A 19467-nucleotide genomic window follows, 5' to 3' on the forward strand; every position below is an offset into this window, starting at 1 on the left:
CTGAATTTTAATGCTGCTGCCAAAGAATGAAAAAATTATTAGGCTTATTTTCCCACCGTTATATATTTATTTGAAGCACATGAAAGAACTTTCCTAAGTGTGACTAGCTCACAGTGTCTTTCTCAAAGATAAATAGATGCTTCAGCTTATGTTTAATATAGGTCAAGCTCAATCATGCTTTTTTTTAATGCCGCAGAAAGGGAAAATATCCTGCAACTGGTTGAGTTATGGCAATATCAGGGTATGACCCAGGCGACGAGACGTCTCTTCCCGTGTGCCTCTGTCCCCTCGTGAAACCAACTGGAGGGAGCAGGAAACGGTTGGTGAATCCAATATTAAGAAGATTAACTTCACTGCCGTTTAGCAAGAAGCTGGAGAGGCTCTGAGAAGTTCGTTAGACCATACAATGTCTTGAAGCCTGACACAGCTCAGTAACTTGGAATGGAATGCTGCAAAGTCTTGGAAAAAAGGATCCTTCCCCCTCTAAATCCCTCCTACCTCTGCTCGCAGCCCCCACCAGCCCAGGATAATTTGGAACAGCACAAATTTTTCAGACCTTCGCATAAAAAGCTCAGAGGGTCAGGCCTTTCTTTCAAGTTGACTAACCTAAAGGTTACTTAAAGAGAGCAATTTGCTCATTCATTCATTCACTTATTCATCCACTCAAGTTGTAGTTACTGAGTGCCCACTGAATTCCCAGTAATCCTCTAAGCATTGGAATATAGCTTCCAACAGGGGGAATCAGATAAGAAACCAAGAAGCAATACACAGCAGCACATGCACTATTTGCACACACTCACACACACAGGGGCATGGTGCTCAGTTGCTTTGGTCGTGTCTGACCCCATGGACTGCAGCCCACCAGGCTCCTCTGTCCATGGGGTTCTCCAGGCAAGAATACCGCAGTGGGTTGCCATGCCCTCCTCCAGGGGCTCTTCCCAACCCAGGGAGGGAACATGTATCTGTTACGTCTCCTGCAGTGGCAGGCAGTTCTTTACTAGCGCCACCTGGGAAGCCCACGTACATGCATGCACACATTCGCCCTCCATATCTACAGAGGCGGGACCTGCAGTTCCCAAGGGCTGACTGCACTACCCCACTGTACATAACAGGTATGAGTATCAGTGAATTTCAGAGTCCTCAGGGGTTTTGGAACCCATCTTCCAAGGATACTAAGGAATGACTGTATTGAAGAATAAGGTAAGTAAGTATTGGATTGGCCAAAAAGTTTGCTCACCCTTTTCCATATCTTACAAAAAACCCAAACAAACTTTTTGGCTAACCCAATACTATGACGCCGTAGAAATAAATCAGGGTAAAGATATAAAGGAGGGTGTTATTAATAACAATCTTATTAATTTTACAACTATAGCCTCAAGATGCCAATTCTTCAGTTTTCATATGATGACTACTTCTGTTCACATTTGGTAGTGCTGGTTGTACTCGTAATTCAGGGATGATTCTAGATTGTGGGCTCTTAAGAGCTTGCCCCTCACCTGTACATCTCAATGAAGGCTCTTAATCCCATCCCTGGGACACTGGGGATAAAGAGCAAAGGTTTCAGGGAAGGAGTCACATCTCCCAAGCTGTACGCTCGTCTCCTGAGAAAGGCCTGGGAATGGCCACAGTCACACCTTGTGTGCAGCTTTCTGGTTCTCATGCATCTTTACAAAGCCATCTTTAAATGATCCACCCCTGACTGGTTTACTCTAGTGACTCACAGTTTTGTCACGGACTGGCCACATGGCATTGTGTGTGTGTGTGTGTGTGTGTGTGTATCCAAACTCCCCCCTGCATAAGGATACAGCCAGGGGCCCACCCTACTCCAGTATGACCTCATCTTAACTACCTACACTGGCAAGGATCCTATTTCCAAAACACTGGGGGGAAAGGACCTCAACACGCGAATTGGCAGCGGACATACTTAACTCATAACAAAGAGTAGAATCTGTAAATGTGTTAAAAAGGACTGGAGAGGAGAGCCAAAAATCAAGGAGACCAGTGTGGATACGAAACCAGACAGAAGGAACCTGTGAAGTGGGGGCAGGAGGCTCCCTGGGCCTGGGACCAGCCCCAGGGTCTCACTATTCCCGCCTGGGCCTCGGGGGCCTCGGAGACGGAAGAGCCGCCCTGCAGTGGGCACGTGGCTTCCGTGAGGCTGGAAGGAGGCAGTGGCAGATGAGAACGAACTCTGCTGTGTCCAGCTCAGGCCTTGGCTCTGCAAGAGCGCTCTGTGCCATCCCCAGCTTTCAGGACTCCTCCCCGTCACGCGTGCAGCACGTGCTATCCGTAGCACTCACTCAGCAAAGCTAGGTACGTTCCTTCTCTACAACTATACCAGCGAAACCTTCCATTTTCCCAAAGTATGCCCACACATATACAAATATGAATATATCTTAAAACATTAGGTAGCTGAGAATGTATTTTATAAATCAGTGTCTGAGATTCATCCTTTAAAATTGTTCCAGATCATCTTTCCAGGCCTTATGGACATTTTCGAAGAAAATATGACTTAATTCAGGACTTGAAACACTTAAAAAGTTATATTCATTGTTTCCTCTGACAAATGCAGACTGATAAGCATACTGGGGACACAGTCTCCTGTCATTTCATAATTACTGAGGCAAAGATAAATTTGTAGAGAGTACATTTTCCGGCAGAATGAGAAATAATGATTCAGGGACACCTATAATTGAAAATGAAATGTACTCACATAAAAATTGTAGTGTTCAAAAAACCTGAAAACCACTAAATCCATTTCAAAATTTTGTTTCCCAAGTGTTAGATGGATTAGGATAGAGTACCTGGGTTTGTTAATTTAAGTACCTCTTTCAGCCAGGGATTGATACAATGAAGACCTGTGACATGGAGACACTGTTGAATAGTTGTTTATCCAACACGTGTACATTATTTGGGCTTCTCTGATGGCTCAGTGGTAAAGAATCCACCTGCCAATGCTGGAGACACAGGTTCAATCCCTGGGTCGGGAAGATCCCCTGGAGAAGGAAATGGCAACCCACTCTAGCATTCCTACCTGGGAAATCCCATGGACAGAGGAGCCTGGTGGGCTACAGTCCACAGGGTTGCAAAAGAGTCAGACACGACTTAACAACTAAACACCACCACCGACAGCGTACCTTACTGAGCCACTGATAAATCTCACCAACCAAAGCTGCTTGTTTCTTAGTTTTACCCAAGTCTTGCTGTGTTAGGGCCATGGCTAATGACCAGCAGACAACTGTCAATGAGTCAGTGCTGTTCAGTTCACTGAATCTTTTACGGTGGATCAGGCCTGATCTCTTACGATCATTTAGTCTAGTGCAGGAGAGCAAATATATCATAATAATAATCAACACCCTTCGGTACTCTGATACAACACAGGGTGCTGAATGCTGTACCCAGGTCTATATTCACTCTCTCAATTCTCCTGTCAGCCCCATGAAGTGCCACTGTCACCCCAGGTGAGCCACGGGAAAACTGGGCTCTAGACAGGGGGGACTGCTGTCCAAGGTCACACACCTGGTCTGTCCACTTTGTTCGTGGAGAATCTACTTTGGTCTGTCACTCTGAGATTCAGTAGTTCCTTGTCACCATAACAGGAGTGGTAGGTCAAAAGAGGGTATGATGTTCATGTCATTTGTGCACTCTAAAGTGTAAAGGAAAATCAACCCACAAGATCCAGAGACAAAACAGAAAAAAGTCTTCCATCCGACAATAAGCGCCTAAGCTGCCCACCTTAAGACGAACGAGATCAACCCAGTTCACCACGAGCTCCACCACTCCTGACTGTCTTAAGACTACAGTTAATGAGCAGGTATTTTGGGCCAGTGGTTCTCAGCCCTGAATGTACATTAAAATCACCTGGGGAGCCTATAAACTGACTAATATCCAAGATAAATCTCTGACTAATTAAAATCAGGATCCCTTATGGAGGGATCCAGACATGAGCATTTTTAAAGCTTCCTTAAATAGGAAAGTATGCAGAGTACATCATGAGAAACGCTGGGCTGGAAGAGCACAAGCTGGAATCAAGATTGCCAGGAGAAATATCAATAACCTCAGATATGCAGATGACACCACCCTTATGGAAGAAAGTTAAAAAGCCTCTTGATGAAAGTGAAAGAGGAGAGTGAAAAGGTTGGCTTAAAGCTCAACATTCAGAAAACTAAGACCATGGCATCTGGTCCCATCACTTCATGGCAAATAGATGGGGAAACAGTGGAAACAGTGTCAGACTTTATTTTGGGGGGCTCCAAAATCACTGCAGATGGTGATTGCAGCCATGAAATTAAAAGACGCTTACTCCTTGGAAGGAAAGTTATGACCAACCTAGACAGCATATTGAAAAGCAGAGACATTACTTTGCCAACAAAGGTCTGTCTAGTCGAGGCTAGGGTTTTTCCAGTGGTCATGTATGGATGTTAGAGTTGGACTGTGAAGAAAGCTGAGCGCTGAAGAATTGATGCTTTTGAACTGTGATGTTGGAGAAGACTCTTGAGAGTCCCTTGGACTGCAAGGAGATCCAACCAGTCCATTCTAAAGGAGATCAGTCCTGGGTGTTCTTTGGAAGGAATGATGCTAAAGCTGAAACTCCAGTACTTTGGCCACTTCATGCGAAGAGTTGACTCATTGGAAAAGACTCTGATGCTGGGAGGGATTGGGGGCAGGAGAAGGGGACGACAGAGGATGAGATGGCTGGATGGCATCACCGACTTGATGGATGTGAGTTTGAGTGAACTCTAGGAGTTGGTGATGGACGGGGAGGCCTGGCTTGCTGAGATTCATGGGGTGGCAAAGTCGGACACGACTGAGCAACTGAACTGAACTGAAGTGTCTCTACACTTAGGAGAAGGTGATGGCAACCCACTCCAGTGTTCTTGCCTGGAGAATCCCAGGGACGGAGGAGCCTAGTAGGCTGCCGTCTATGGGGTCACACAGAGTTGGACACAACTGAGGTGACTTAGCAGTAGCAGCAAGTTTCTCTAACACTGGGCTTCCCATGTGGCTCCACAGTAAAAACAAAAACAAACAAACAAAAAAACCTGCCAATGCAAGAGACGCAGGAGACATGAGTTCGATCCCTGGGTTGGGAAGATCCCCTGGAGGGGGAAATGGCACGCCACTCCAGAATTCTTGCCTGGAAAAAAAAAATCCCTTGAACAGAGGAGCCTGGGGGGGCTACAGTCCCTGCACAAAGAGTTGGAATGACTGACTTAGTCCGCAAGCAAATGTCTGTAACACATGGGCAAGTTTGAGAACGACTGTTAGGCTGTACACCAGTGGCGATTCTGCCCTCCAAGGGACACCGGGTGATGTATGGAGGCAGTTTGTCATTACAAGCAGGGACGGAGGATGCCACTTGCAGCCAGTGGGTGGAGGCCAGAGATGCTGCAAACGTTCTACGTTACAAAGGACTGATCCAGTCCACAATGTCAGTGGCACTGAGGGTGAGAAACGCAACGCTCCACTTTGGTTCAGTTGATCTAACTTGTGTACAACCTACTTGCAGGGGCTGTGCAGTCAACTAAGTAGAACTGCACATCTCTCCGCTAACCTCACGTCTCTCCGCTAACCTCACATCTCTCCGCTAACCTCACGTCTCTCCGCTAACCTCACGTCTCTCCGCTAACCTCTGAGCACAGAAGTGAAGGACCAGGTGAAGGTGGCCCAGGCTGCCTCACAGTGTGCTCAATCTTGACTGTGTCTGAACCGGCCCTTCTGAGAGATTTGGGATGGAAATCTTCATCATGCTTTCTTATGAACACTTCAAATCAGGAAATGAGACTCCAATGAAGCCCAAGTTGATATACCATGCCTTCTCCAAAGCAGTGAATGGCACCTCAGTGAATACTTGCAGTTCTCTGCCTGGAGGGCATCTTTTGGGCAGCAGGTACTGGTCACCCTCCCCTGGAGTAGGGAACGGCTATCCTCTCCAGCATTCTTGCCTGGAGAATCCTGTGGACAGAGGAGCCTGGCGGGCCGCAGTCCATGGGGTCGCAAGGAGTCGGACGGAACTGAAGCAGCTTAGCACGCACGCGCTGCTGACCCTCACAGAGACAGCAGCAAGAGTATCAGAGAGGTAATACCCCCAGCAGGCAACCTTAATGAAAAGATGAGTTGGTAAAATAAGTTTTACTCCTTTCCTCACCTCTCATGGGACCCAGTACATTCCAGAGTGGCTAATGCTCACAGTGGTGCCCTTCTGGGTTCATTTCCATCATCATCTTACATTCCCACTCTACAACCAGTGTTTTCTGGGGTTCTATCCCAAATAAAATTCTTATACTGAGATGTTCATCTGAGGTTCTGCTTCTAGGGAACACAAAAATGAAACAAATCTCGAAACACGTGACACTATCAGATACGAATGACACTGGAAAATGAAGTGGACAGAAAGGTACACAGAGAGATCAGAGTCAATAATGGTGCAAAAATACACCTTCAAAAAACCACTATTCACAGACTCATAGAGAACAGCCAAGTCACTGCATCCACAAAACAAGAGGATGCTATAGATATAAAAAGAACGAACAATGAGACCAAGAAAATGTGCTGGAACTTAGCAACAGAGCAGATAAACTTTCTAAAGATTCAACACAAGAGCTGTAGATACAAATCTAGTAACTGACCGTGAAAATGAACAAACACGGCACAGAACAGCAATCAGAGGGAAAGGTAACGACAAAGATTAGCTTCTTGCTGGGTCAGTACAGAGGGTCCTGTATCCAGCCACCAGGATCTGCACCCTGAGGCACTGACACCAGAGGAGAGGAACTGCCGGACACAACACCAGAGCGAGTTCCAGAACCGGAGCAACAGAGCCTTCAGACCACAGGCCCCAATCCACTCAGCAAACGGCCCCCTAAATGTCTCAGTTGTTTTTTCTTCATGACATTCCCAGGCACAAAGAAATACCCAACAATCCGATTTACTAAGTAGCTAAGTCCTAACAACATAGTACATCTTTGAAAAAAATGAAAGGGTGAGTCGCTCGGTCATGTCTGACTGTCTGTGACCCCATGGACATAGGCCCGACAGGCTCCTCTGTCCATGGGATACTCCAGGCAAGAATACTGGAGTCATTCCCTTCTCCAAGAGATCTTCCCGACCCAGGGATTGAACCCAGATCTCCTGCATTGCAGGTAGATTCTTTACCATCTGAACCTTCAGGGAAGCCCCCAGTGCATCTTTATGTCCTGAAAAATTAGCGTTTGTTGGGCACTATGCAACTTCTCAAGCCTTGAAATCATATTGGATACTGCTGCCTCTGTTTTCTGTTCCACACTACTTTTCACTTAGCACTTATTTTAATTTCTTATCATAGCAATTGCAGAAAATCCATCTTTGCAAAGATACTGACATCACTGAAGGAATGTAGCAATTTAACGTTGAAACTCCCTTTACTGGTCTGCCTGGCGTACAACAGATGCTGCTGCCTTCCTTGAAACTTTAAAATGTTCCACACGGTGTCCTGGTGACTCACTGGTGCACCCTATGGAACCTTGGTACAGTTTGGGAACTACCGCTCTGGTCTGTTGCTGCTGCTAAGTCACTTCAGTCATGTCCAACTCTGTGCGACCCCATAGACCGCAGCCCACCAGGCTCCCCCGTCCCTGGGATTCTCCAGGCAAGAACACTGGAGCGGGTTGCCATTTCCTTCTCCAATGCATCAAAGTGAAAAGTGAAAGTGAAGTCGCTCAGTCGTGCCTGACTCTTAGTGACCCCATGGACTGTTGGTGTCTGTTAAAGTGCTTAGAAGAATGATTACCAAAAGCCTCACACCTTGTCAAGTTACTCTACACAACTGAGACTATCAGAGATAAAAAAGAAATATTAAGACTTTCCAGAGATAAGAAATAGTTCACACATGAGAAAAAGAGAAGGAGAATGGCATGAGACCAGCGAGAAAAGAGACCAAAGACATTACCACGTGTTTGCTTCCCAAACGCCCTTTCTCAGAAAGCTGCTGAAGACTGTGCTCCAGCAAAACTGGGGAGTGAACAGTGGAGGTGATGTGTGACCAGGAGAGCAGGGGAAAGCTGAGGACAGCCCGAGGAGGATGGCCACAGCCAGGCCAAGATGGAGCCGCCAGAGCGGCAGGGCTCCAGGAGCAAAACAAGCAGAACGGGTGGATTATTTGATATGTGTGAACATTTCAAAAAATTATTGCTAGAAATTTGACACGTTAGTGCTGCATTCAGAAAAAAAAATTGAGCTAGGCATAAGAAAACAAAGCAAATGGAAAAAAAAGAGAAAAACTGTTAGTATTAATAACTGCAAGAATCCTGATCATAGAATACTACTTAACTGGAAAATGGAGCAATACTGACATCATTCTAATTTTATATACATAAACCAATATAGTCAGTAATGGCTAAATTTGATATATCAAGAAATAGCAGTATAGGCATATTATTCAGAATATTAGAATACGTATTCTAGTTTGTAAAAATATGTATCCCGTATTTTAAATAGTCTGCCCACACTGCTATTAGAATATTCTAAATAATATGCCTATATTGCGATATATTCTAATATTCTGGGGAACAGGAGAGAAGATATGAGGGAGGGTAGGTGAAGGAATGCTATAAACATGAATTATTTTGACTTAGAAAAATTCTAAAAATGAAGTAGAGAACAGAGCAAAAAAGAAAAGCCATTAACTTGATCTTCTACGCAGACGAAAGGGTGTTGCAGACGAAAGTGCATGAGGCGCAGGGCCCCAAAGAACCATTTAATTCCTGGGTTTTCCGTTCCCCTCTCCTTGTGTGGTCCTCCCGGGCACGTCACCTCTTCTGGGAAGCACTCCTTTCCACTTCATATGGACTTAGTACCTTCAGATATTCCCTAAGTTCTGTTACAAGATTTCCTCCTTTGCAATTTATATGCTTATAGAACTTATCTGTAATTTATATAAATGCAGTTTATTACTCTACACCTGTCTCCCCCTCCAGGCTGTTCCATTTTAGAAGAGCAGGAATTTCATTTCATTCCTCTATAGATTTCTGCTTCAATCTACCAACAAGGTCCACCTTACTAACCATCCTAAGACAAATGGTTTTCTTCCTTTGTTTCTGCTTTGGTTGCACCGGGTCTCTGCCGCAGCGTGCGAGCTCTCTCTCTCGGCAGCGCTGGGCTCCTCTGGTCGCAGGGGCTCCACAGGGTCTCTTTAGTTGCAGCACCGGCTGCACGGAGGGGCTTGGCTCCCCGACCAGGGATCGAATAGACCCACACCCCCTGCATCGGAAGGTGGATTCTTAGCCACTGGACCACCAGGAAAGTGCCGAAAAATTATTTTAACGACTAGTTGTGTAACAATTTTACACCGTAACTCGTAATTCAAACTGCCTCCCCTTTTTTTTCTTCTTCTTCATATTTTATCATCTCTGAATTGGGGAATGGCCTTAAAGTTTCTGAAGGCCTGGATGGAAACCAAGTTCTTACATAGAGTATTCATAATTTTTCCTCTCATTCATCAAGGGCCCTCCCAGTCTGAGGACACTTTACATTATCTATCTGCCTAAGTACTTGTTAACATTCACACTGACATTCTAAATTTAGATCTAAATATTTATTAGAACCAACTTGCAATTCAGGGCTTCCCTCGTGGTTCAGCAGTAAACAATTCACCTGCCAATGCCAGAGATGCAGGTTCCATCCCTGAGTCGGGAGGATCCCCTGGAGAAGGGCACGGCAATCCACTGCAGTACTCTTGCCTGGGAAATTCCATGGACAGAGGAGCATGGTGGGCTATAGTCCATGGAGTCACAAAGAATTGGACACGACTTAGTGACTAAACAACAACAGAACTTGCAATCAGAATCACAGGGGATGTGTTTTTCCCTCTTTCCACCACTACCAAGTTTGAAATGAGTTCCTTTGTTGTCCCTATCTGTGTGATGGCTTAATTTTCATTAACCCTGCACTGAAGGGATAACATTTTGGTGTCCCAATTTTAAGCAGGTATCCTGTAAGACTCCCCATCTTAGTTTTTCTTTCCTAAGGATACATAAATTTATCTTCCACTGGATGGTCTCTTGGATTCCACAAAATACAGTACTAAATAACAAAATAATAAAAAAAGACTAAAGTATATTTTTATTTAGTAACAGTTACATATTTTACATTTTAAAATAAAAACACGGGTTTCTTTGGGCTAATAAGATTTTGGCATTCCTATAATTACTAGAAAAATTTTCAGAGTTTTGAATTTTGCTTTTTTGGTTAAATCCTTATTTGCCTACTATCCCTTCACAAAACACTTTTCTTCATGTTCCTGCATATCAGCATTTTAAGACACAGTGCACATTTTTCCACTAAAAACCACAGCAGCCTACGCTGTGGTTTGGTTGAAGGAAAATATCTGAGGTGACTAAAAATCATCAGTGAAACACAGTCTTGTGGGATCGTAACTCACCCCACATGGCAAACGAACTCCGCTAGGCCATCTCTTACATCAGCCAGTTTCTTAGCAGGGTAAATCCCAAACTGTCCCCTGTGCCTGCATTACAGAACCCATGATTGAACCCTCTATCCAGAAACAAGACTTAGCTAAGCATGAGATCTGACATACTGTACGGTCAGTCATCATTTAGTGCAGACTACGTTCCAGGCAATGAGCTAACCACTTCACACAGGCAGTCACTCTACTCCTCACGATGAACCTACTAATTAAGAAACTGAGGCTTGTCGTTAAATACCTTGTACAAGATCACAAGCTAGAAAGCGGTTGCATGCAAATTTAAGCCCAGACAGAACACATCTAAAGCCTACTCTCTAAACCACTGCTTTTTACCTCTTTGAGGGAAAAAAAAAAAAATTGCAACAGGAAGAAACAAGGGCAGTCTGAAAGCAATGCAAACAAACTGGACATGTCAGTTGCAGCATCCTCAGCAACTGCTGAACTTCAGTCACAGCCGCCTGCATCTGTGCACATGCTGACACTTCAGTCCACAGAGGGGAGCAGCAGTCTCGAAAAGTACTGAGCTCGAGTATGGGGCATCCTTTTAATTTCCGTGATAGCCATGACTAATCATGAGCTTTTCCATCTGGCCTATTTCGTGCTGGGGATGGGGCTCATTTGCGTGGGTCTGTTTGGACATTTACTTCCGGTGCACGTTACACGTTTTCTCATAAGTCTCACTCTGCAGGCCAGAGCCAGAGGCAAGTGCTATTACAGATCAAAGCCAGCGAAGTGGGTAATGAGGTTTGGTGCATAAAACACGTTATAAACGTGGGGGGAAATTCTGGCTTTTCTTTAACATTAACTGCTTTGAAATGCATCATCTGAAGTAGAATTCTCAGTAGCCCACAGGCTGCCAGAGAGGAACTTCCCCTCCACACGGACCACCGGTAGCCTTGGTTAGACGTGTTTCACAAATGTAGACCCTGTGCAATGAGCTATTTTTAACACATACTCCAGGGTATGTGTTAAAATGCACCACTGAACGAGAGGAGCACCCCTCGCCCAGCAGAAAGAAGGAACTAAAAGGTCAGCTTCACTTAAGGAATATGGTCTGAATCCTCAGACTGATACACAAGCTTAAAAAAGAGACAATTAAAATATCTAAGCAGACAGTTTTCACCTCCTCCAGTAGAACGTGTTCTTACTTATTTGGACATGGAGGTCCCTGAGCCACAGAGGGGCAAAGGCACAGTGGTTCTAAATATAGCATGAAAAGGATAACTGCCCTTTCCCACCACTTGTGAAGTCATGTCTGGCCCCTCTTTTGTTAACTGTCTTTCAAGGCTGGTCTATGTTAAGTAAGTGCTTCCTGGGTTTATAAAGTCCTTTCTTCACCCCTCTTCTCTACAGGGAAAGGTTCGGTTTCCTTATCAGATGCCAAATGTTTATCGCTGTGGTCTGACAGCATGAGTGCTGGAGGATGGGAGTTGTAAAAAAGGGTCATTGATACGTCCCCAAATTCCTTCTCTCTCTCCCTCCTTCCTTCTGCCTGTCCTGCCATTTCTTCCTCCCTAACACATTCTAACAGCTTAACGTATGCCAGGTGCATGCATGGATGCTCAGTCGCTCAGTCGTGTCCAATTCTTTGCGACCCCATGGACTGTAGCCCACCAGGCTCCTCTGTCTGTGGGATTCTCCAGGCAAGAATACTGGAGTGGGTTGCTGTTTCCTCCTCCAGGGCATCTTTCTGGCCCAGAGACTGAACCTGAGTCTCTTCCATCTTCTGCATTGGCAGGCGAATTCTATACTACTGCACCCCCTGGGGAGCCCAGTGTATGCCAGGTACTACTGCTTTATGTCCTGGAGTAAAAATCACCCTATTTGTCTTACTAATCTCCACTGCTTCACACGCACGTATGTTAAGTTGCTTCAGTTGTGTCTGACTCTGCAACCCTATGGATGGTAGCCCCCCAGGCTCCTCTGTCCATGGGCTTCTCGAGGCAAGAATACTGGAGTGGGTTGCCATGCCCTCCTCCAGGGGATCTTCCCGACTCAGAGATCAAACTTGAGTCTCATGTCTCCTGCATTGACAGGGGGATTCTTTACCACTAGCACCAGCTGGGAAGCCCTCCAAGTACTGCACAATCAGCCTTTAATGCCCTACCTCACTGCTTACTGCAAGAAGAAGCCACGTCTTATTCCTCTGAGGCTTCTCTTAGTCCCTGCATGATATCTTGGGCTGGTGTCAGTGTGCAGCAGAAAAGCTGATGGAGTGTTAGATAACCTGATTTCCAGCTCCATCACTGACAAAGTAACCTGGGACCAGTCACCCAACCCTGGCATTTCCATTTCCTCCTGTACAAAAGGGGAATTATAACAGCTGTCCACTCATCCACAAAGGGGTGACCTGGAGACAAAATCATAATGCATGTGAAGCCCCTCTACAAACCTAAGTCCTGCTCAGGGAGGTGCCCCCAAGTATAGCTCAGGATCAGGTGCCCACATCCTAGGGCAGCTGGGTGGGCACAGGGGGCCACTCACCTCACTAGTCTCGCCAACTTCATGCTAGAAGCATGCTTGAGGGAGTGAGCTTATGGAAATATGAAACCAAGTGTGACATTTCCCTGCCTCAAACACTTCACCCTCAGAATGAAATCCAACTCTAACAAGCCCTACAAGCCTTGACCCTGCTCGATCCTCTCATCTTTTCTCACTCCTGCCCCTCAGCAAGGTCTAAAGGGTACATTCTTCCCACTCAGACTCAGCTACAGCTGACAACCAAGCTCTTTTTTGGGCTGAGGCACTGGCCTTCCGCTAGCCCAAGGGGGGTTCAGCTTCCCTTCCCATGGGCAACCACCGCAGCCCATAAAGCCCTTTGAAGTTCACATTTTCATCCAGTTCTGAGGCCATACGCCAGCAAACTAGCCACCCTTCTCCTGCACCCCTTCTCCCTGTCCGCTGCCCCCAGCACTGCAGAAAGTGGTGGCGAAAGTGACATTTCAGCGACTCTCCACACCAAGCACTCCTGGGGTGGCACTGAGGAAGCAGCTTTGAGCGACAGGGTGAATGTCAACAACCGTCTCTGACGTTCTCGCTTGAGTCTCCAGTTTTCGGGTTCAGTTCCACGGGAGACTTTTGCACTCAAGGATAATTCTGCCCACCCCTCACCTCCACTCTCAGAACATTCTACACTCCTTGATCTCAACAAATTCTGAAGAAACTGACTTTATTGTTGCTTCAGCTACAAACAAGTTGATATAGTTCAAATTATGATTTTACTATTAATATAAGGGCAACCCCCCCACCCCCCACCCTCCACCCAAAGCTTCCAAAGGCATTTGTGCAGGTGTGCCCTGCCCTACTCCAGAGCGTGCGCTCCTGGAGTCATGGGGCACAACATCGCACGGCTGGACGCAGGGTCCCTGTTCTCCACTCCCTAAAAAGGGAAATGAGTCTGTAGTGTGGAGATTTCTGATCTTAACTTTGATGCACGTTTGGTTTGACACTGACTTAACTGGCATAGTTTATTCACTATTTAAAGTCTGAATTGCAGTTTAGTCTCTTTGCTCACCATGTGCCCAACAATGGAGGCTCCATCACATTGCAAACTTGGGCCATATCGCGGCAGATCCCTCTTGACAGCCAGACACTTGGTGATTAAGTTGGGGCTCACTGTCCATTCCTGCCTCTCCCTCCGGGTGGCCGCACAATGACCGTTTCCGGTCCGTGGCCGCCACCTGATGTCAGCACGCGAGGAGCGCGAAGAGCATCTTGAGTCCAATAACTGATGACACTTCCACTGACTCAAGCAGACAGCTGAAGCAGAAGTCAGTATCAGTCTCACCTTGAGCTTTTAAGTCTGACAGACCTGGGTATTTTCTGTTAGTTGAAGCAAATAACCTGTTATCTATCAACCTCAGTTTCCATTCAGTAAAATTAGCAACAGTAGCACTAGCCTCAAAGAATTACTCAAAGTGTAACAGCAACAACGGTGACAAATGCAGGTTGCATATATTAAGTCCTCAAGAGCTGTGAGCTGTTGCTGTGATTCCTTTTGCCCAGAGCAATGGTCTCCTAAGATTACAGTTCTATATTACAAGAAAAATAAAAAATAAAATAAAAATTTAAAAATATAAGCTCTAGTAGAGGAATAGGGAAAGTCTGTTCCTTAGAAGGGACAAGTTCATCTTCATTTGAATTATAGAAATAATTAAGCACAGCAAGCATTTGATATATGCCCCCTGCTTCCTTTAAGAAAGTGCTCAGAGTGCTCTTCCTTATAGCAGCCCAGTAAATAAACATTTATTTATTCTCATTTTTCAGAAGACACTGAGGCTCGGGGAGGTTAAGATCCTTCTACGACAGAATCTAAGACTAGAATGCAGGCACTGAAATTTGCTGGGCTTCATTTCAGAAGAAATGTAGCCCTTGATTACATTACTAGTGGTACAGCCCTCTGTGCCATCAGTAGATGGACAGAGGAGCCTGGGGGCTATAGTCCACGGGGTTGCAAAGAGTTGGTGTGACTGATCGAGGCACACACACACACCATTAGTACAGGCAGTGAGTTTCCACTAGGGGGCACACGTCATGAAATGAGCGGTTGTATCAGCATTCGTTGAAGAACTCAACTAGTCTCCATCTGCTCCCTCAAAAAACAAACCAGAAAAAGCAATCTAAGTAAAAAAAAAAAGTATTTGCCATATAAATATATATTTAATGCCGCTCCCTTAGCCCTCGCATCCAACTAGATTACATCAGCACAGTCTTTCCTATGTAGAAATTCTGGAATCCAGATGGCATTTCCGTGCAGGAGCAGTGGACAGGTGAGTTTTAAAAGCCCTTCTGGTGGTTCTGGTAAGTCCCTTCAGCTGAGAACCCTGTACTAGTACTAGCCAAGCTACAAGAGAGAAGTTGTGTGCTATTTGATTTGATGATACATGACCCACCTCATTTAGGATCAATACTCTCAGAAGAAGAGATACTGTTTTGGTGGGGAGGAGGTTTCTGGTTTATCTTAATAGCAGTTGATTTCTGAACACTCAGGCTTAGAATAAGACTGCTGCCCAAACAAAGTCCAGGTGGGTCTTGTCCAGGAAGCCCACAAGTCTTCCCCTAAAGCTCCTGCCTGTAACACATAACAATCTGTTGTAAGACTGTTACATTTAGAGGTTGTTACAAAACTCACTTTTCAGTTGCTGCACCAAAAAAAGTCAGACAACTGCTTGAATTATTTTCTTGACTAAATTTATTTTTAACTCCCAGAATCATATTTTCTTCTTCTTCAGGGGAGAGGTAGATTTTTAAATTTATTTCTTTGCTAAGTCACTATTCACTAAATTGAAACGGAGGGAGAATAAAACAAAAGACATAATCAAGAGCAGTGCCTGAAATAGAAATGACCTGCCTTTGTGCCCCCTGATATTCTGCTGTAATATTGCAAGCCGAGCAGGTGTCCAGCCGTTTATAGTCCAAACTACACTTGCTCCAGATTCCACCTGCCCCTTGTCACACAAGCCAACACACACTTGAATCAAGAAACTTTTTCTGTTTACTTATGTTAATAATCAAGCCAAAGCAAACAGCCTTCCACTTTCTGGATCCCGGGTAGCAATTAAATATGAAGACATCGCAAATACTCTACACAAATAAGGGTTATGGGGACCTTCTGTATTCTAGGCCAGGAACCATGGACCAGAGTTGCATCAGCTGTGACAGGGAAGAGCAGTTGGTTTCCAAACTTCAAACTTTCTCGGTTTCACAGGTCGCACTGCAACTTCATCGGTGAGCAGGAAATCGACTCAAGTTCTTAATTTAGGACTCAAATCAACCACCAGTTTACAAGGTCTCAGTTGAAACATTCTGTTTCAATGGCCATGGTTTCATTTATTCATTTACTCAGCAGGCATGACATGGAGCTCAAGGGAGAGGACCCACAATCAAATAAAAGACCCCAGACAACTCAGTCTACAGTGTGGGGGCAGCTGGCTAAACAGACACGTACATGTCACACAAAGAGGTACGTACTCCGCAGCTGAGCGACAGACAGGACACGGAGGGAGAGACGGGAGCGCAGTTGTGGCAGGAAAGACGTCCACCCCCTCAGCGCCCCCACCGCCCCTCTTCCGCACAGACGGACACACAGCCACACCAGGACACACGCCGCAGACCATCCTACTCACACTCTGTAACCGGGGGAACGGGGCCTTCAGGTTTCAAGAGAGGAGGTGCTAAGACACTTCACGAGCAGGGGAAACTGTTTACAAACGTAAAGTTGTTTCCACACCACTCCGAGGGGGTGCAGGGGAAACATGGGGAGAACTCAGGCAGGAAAAAACACTCCACCGGCCCTCCACCCAGAGCGACCTGGAATCCAGACCGACCGGCCAGGCACCTGGCAGCAGAAGCAAACTTCTGCGTAAAGCTGCAGCACACCTCCCAGCCTCGGCACGACTCGCCAGAAGCCCCGTTTCCAATTTGGAAGGAGGGAAGCCGGGAAGGGTGGTGGGAGTGTTGGCATTCACACGTGGCCCCCTCTCTCGGGCCCCTGTGAGACTCAAACCCCCACCGCCTTTTTTACGCCCGGCTGCCCAGGCTTCTGAGAGAAAATCGTGCCCGAGCAGAGTCGCGGTCACTCGGTGAGCCGGCTCCGTAACGTGGCCGTGAACCCCTCACCGCCAGCTTCACCTGCAGCCCCTACACGACACCGGGATTTCGCGCGGATAAAAACGAGGCAAAGTGCAGGCCGCCCCCGGCCCTCTGCCGGGCAATGGGTAGGGGCTCAAGAAAGTTCGCTCGCCCGGCCCTTCCCTCCAGCCCTGCCAGGCCAACGCCCAGCACGACCCTGGGGTGGAGACGAGTTGCCCCCAGGAGGGTAGAAGTTGTCACAACTCCGCGCGCTGCGGCCTCCGGAGAGCGGCTGCAGGCGAGGGGCGTGCGGACGCGGGGAGGCGGGGGGGAGGTAGAGGGGGGCGCGCTCCCCGGGGCGCATGCGGACGGGGCGGGGGGGTGGGGTGGGGTTGGGTGGTGGGTGGAGAGGGGTGGGGCGGAGGGGCGGAGGGGGTGCGCACCCAGAGCCGCCCGCGCCGCGATGGCCCCCGGGGGCGTGCGGACGGGGCGGGGGGGTGGGGTGTTGGGGGAGCTCCCCGCCCGCCCCGCGCCGGTCCCTCACCTTCCAGCAGCACCTCGCGGCCCGCGCGCTTCAGCGCCTGCACCGCCTCATCGTGGGTGGCGTCGCGCAGGTCGGCGCCGTTCACCGAGAGGATGGCGTCGCCCACGTAGAGCGCCTGGGTCTGGTCGGCCGCCAGCCCCTTGAAGATCTTGCTGATGAGGATGGGCATCTTGTTCTCCTTGCCGCCCTTGATGCTGATGCCCAGCCCGCCCAGCTCCTGCTTCAGCACCTTCACGCCGCGCTTCTGGCTGCACACGGCCTCGGGCACCCGCTCGGGCGGGTCGGTGAAGGCGGTGCGGACCCCGGGGGCCGCCTCCGCGGGGCCCGCGCCCCGGCGGGACGAGGCTCCGGCGGCCGCCCCGAGGCCGTTGGCCGCGCCGTCCTCGCAGCTCAGCAGCAGGGCGTCCTCGCCCAAGTTCACCAGAACTTTGTGCCAGCGGTCCCGCACCAGAACTTCCAGCAGCCCGCTGCGCGGCGCGCGGCCGCCCCCGCCGGCCGGCCCCGCCGCTACCGCCATCTTTCCGGCATTCTCCAACGCGCGCCCGCGGGGCAAAGTGCGGGGGGCCGCGCGGGGAGCGACGAGCGCGCCGGGGGAAAGCCGCGAGGGCCGCGCCGGGAGCGACGAGCGCGCCTGCGGGGAGGACGCGGCTCCGCTCCGGACTCGCCGAGCCGCCCCGCGCGAGCTGGCGGCCGCTCTCGGGCCGGCCCCCGGCCTGATCTGGGCGGGGTGGAGCGACCTAAAAGGAGAGACGGAACAGGAGGGGAGGAAAGAGCCAGCTGCAAAAGCCCGACCGAGGGGGCGGGACGGCTGCGCGCCGGGCGGGGACGGGCGGGGACGGGCGGGGCCGCGGCCGCTCACCTGTCCAGCCGCCACCGCCCCCCGCGCGCGCGAGCCGCCCCGGGGGGCCCCACGCCGTCCCCGGGACCCCACGCAGCCCCGGCCCTCTCGTCTCCCCGCCCCGCCCCAGGGACCCCACCCCGTTCCAAGGGACCCCACGCAGCCCCGGCCCTCTCGTCTCCCCGCCCCGCCCCAGGGACCCCACCCCGCTCCAGGGACCCCACGCCCTCTCCGGGACCCCGCCCGCCCCGAGGACCCCCACCCTGCCCCGGGGACCCCCCTACCGCGGGCGCGCACCGCCTCGCGCGGTCTGGGTGTCCGGCGCCCGTCCTCCCTCCCCCACGGGCGCTCCCAAGCCCCCGCCCCCCTCACACCCTCTGCCCGATCGCCCCTCAGTCTGAACCTCAGCCGAGTCTAGATTGAAGCCTCCTCGCTTCCGCATCTTGCCCAGGTCTTACCTGTCTCTCCTCTCCGCCGGGACGCCCAGGTGGACTCAGAGGCCCCGGGTTCCCCGAGAGTCACGAGGGAAAGGCTGGCCCGTGAATCCCAAGTGAAACGTCAGCACAACTCGAGTGCGGGACACCGTCTTTAAAGGCAGGACATCTTTGCGCCGGGTCTTGGGAGACGTGTCTCCGCCTGCCCCAGGCCCCAGGGACAGATGCTCTTCCAGTCCTAGCGGAATATATGCACTCTGCTTCTGACCTATCTCCCTACCCGCCACGCCACCCCAAATGCTTCCTGTGACTTTCTTTATCCCGAAGATCCAATAGAGAAAGTCCATCTTAAAGAACGCAGTTGCAATGGATTGTGTCTCCAAAGTTTCTTTATGGGTGACTTATTTGCAGCTTAAGCTGCGTTTTTCCTGGGATGAGACATTATAATCCCTGGTTACCTTCTCAGTGGTAAGGTAAGCACTGGAAATGCCAATGCAACCCTTAGATGAATCTTTCAGAACCAGCCTAGTTCCTGAAACTCCTCAAGTTCTCCTCCACCGGACAGCAGGCCTCACGGAGCTCTGGAAGCGTTTCACATTTCCCAGTTATTAATACCTCC

The 19467-nt window shown here is 48.9% G+C and overlaps 1 protein-coding gene across 1 annotated transcript in view; it reads right to left on the reverse strand.

The window, feature by feature from the left end:
• Window positions 1-18296, reverse strand: part of SNTB1 (syntrophin beta 1) — a 252028-nt gene extending 233732 nt beyond the window's left edge. Inside the window, exon 1 of the mRNA XM_015474564.3 lies at window positions 17577-18296. Within this exon, the coding sequence (XP_015330050.2) occupies window positions 17577-18093 (517 nt within the window). The 5' untranslated portion in view covers window positions 18094-18296. The remainder of the gene's footprint in view (window positions 1-17576) is intronic.
• Window positions 18297-19467: the final 1171 nt, after the last annotated feature.

This window comes from Bos taurus, chromosome 14 (assembly GCF_002263795.3).
Source record: "Bos taurus isolate L1 Dominette 01449 registration number 42190680 breed Hereford chromosome 14, ARS-UCD2.0, whole genome shotgun sequence".
In the NCBI taxonomy this organism is placed as follows: Eukaryota; Metazoa; Chordata; class Mammalia; order Artiodactyla; family Bovidae; genus Bos; species Bos taurus.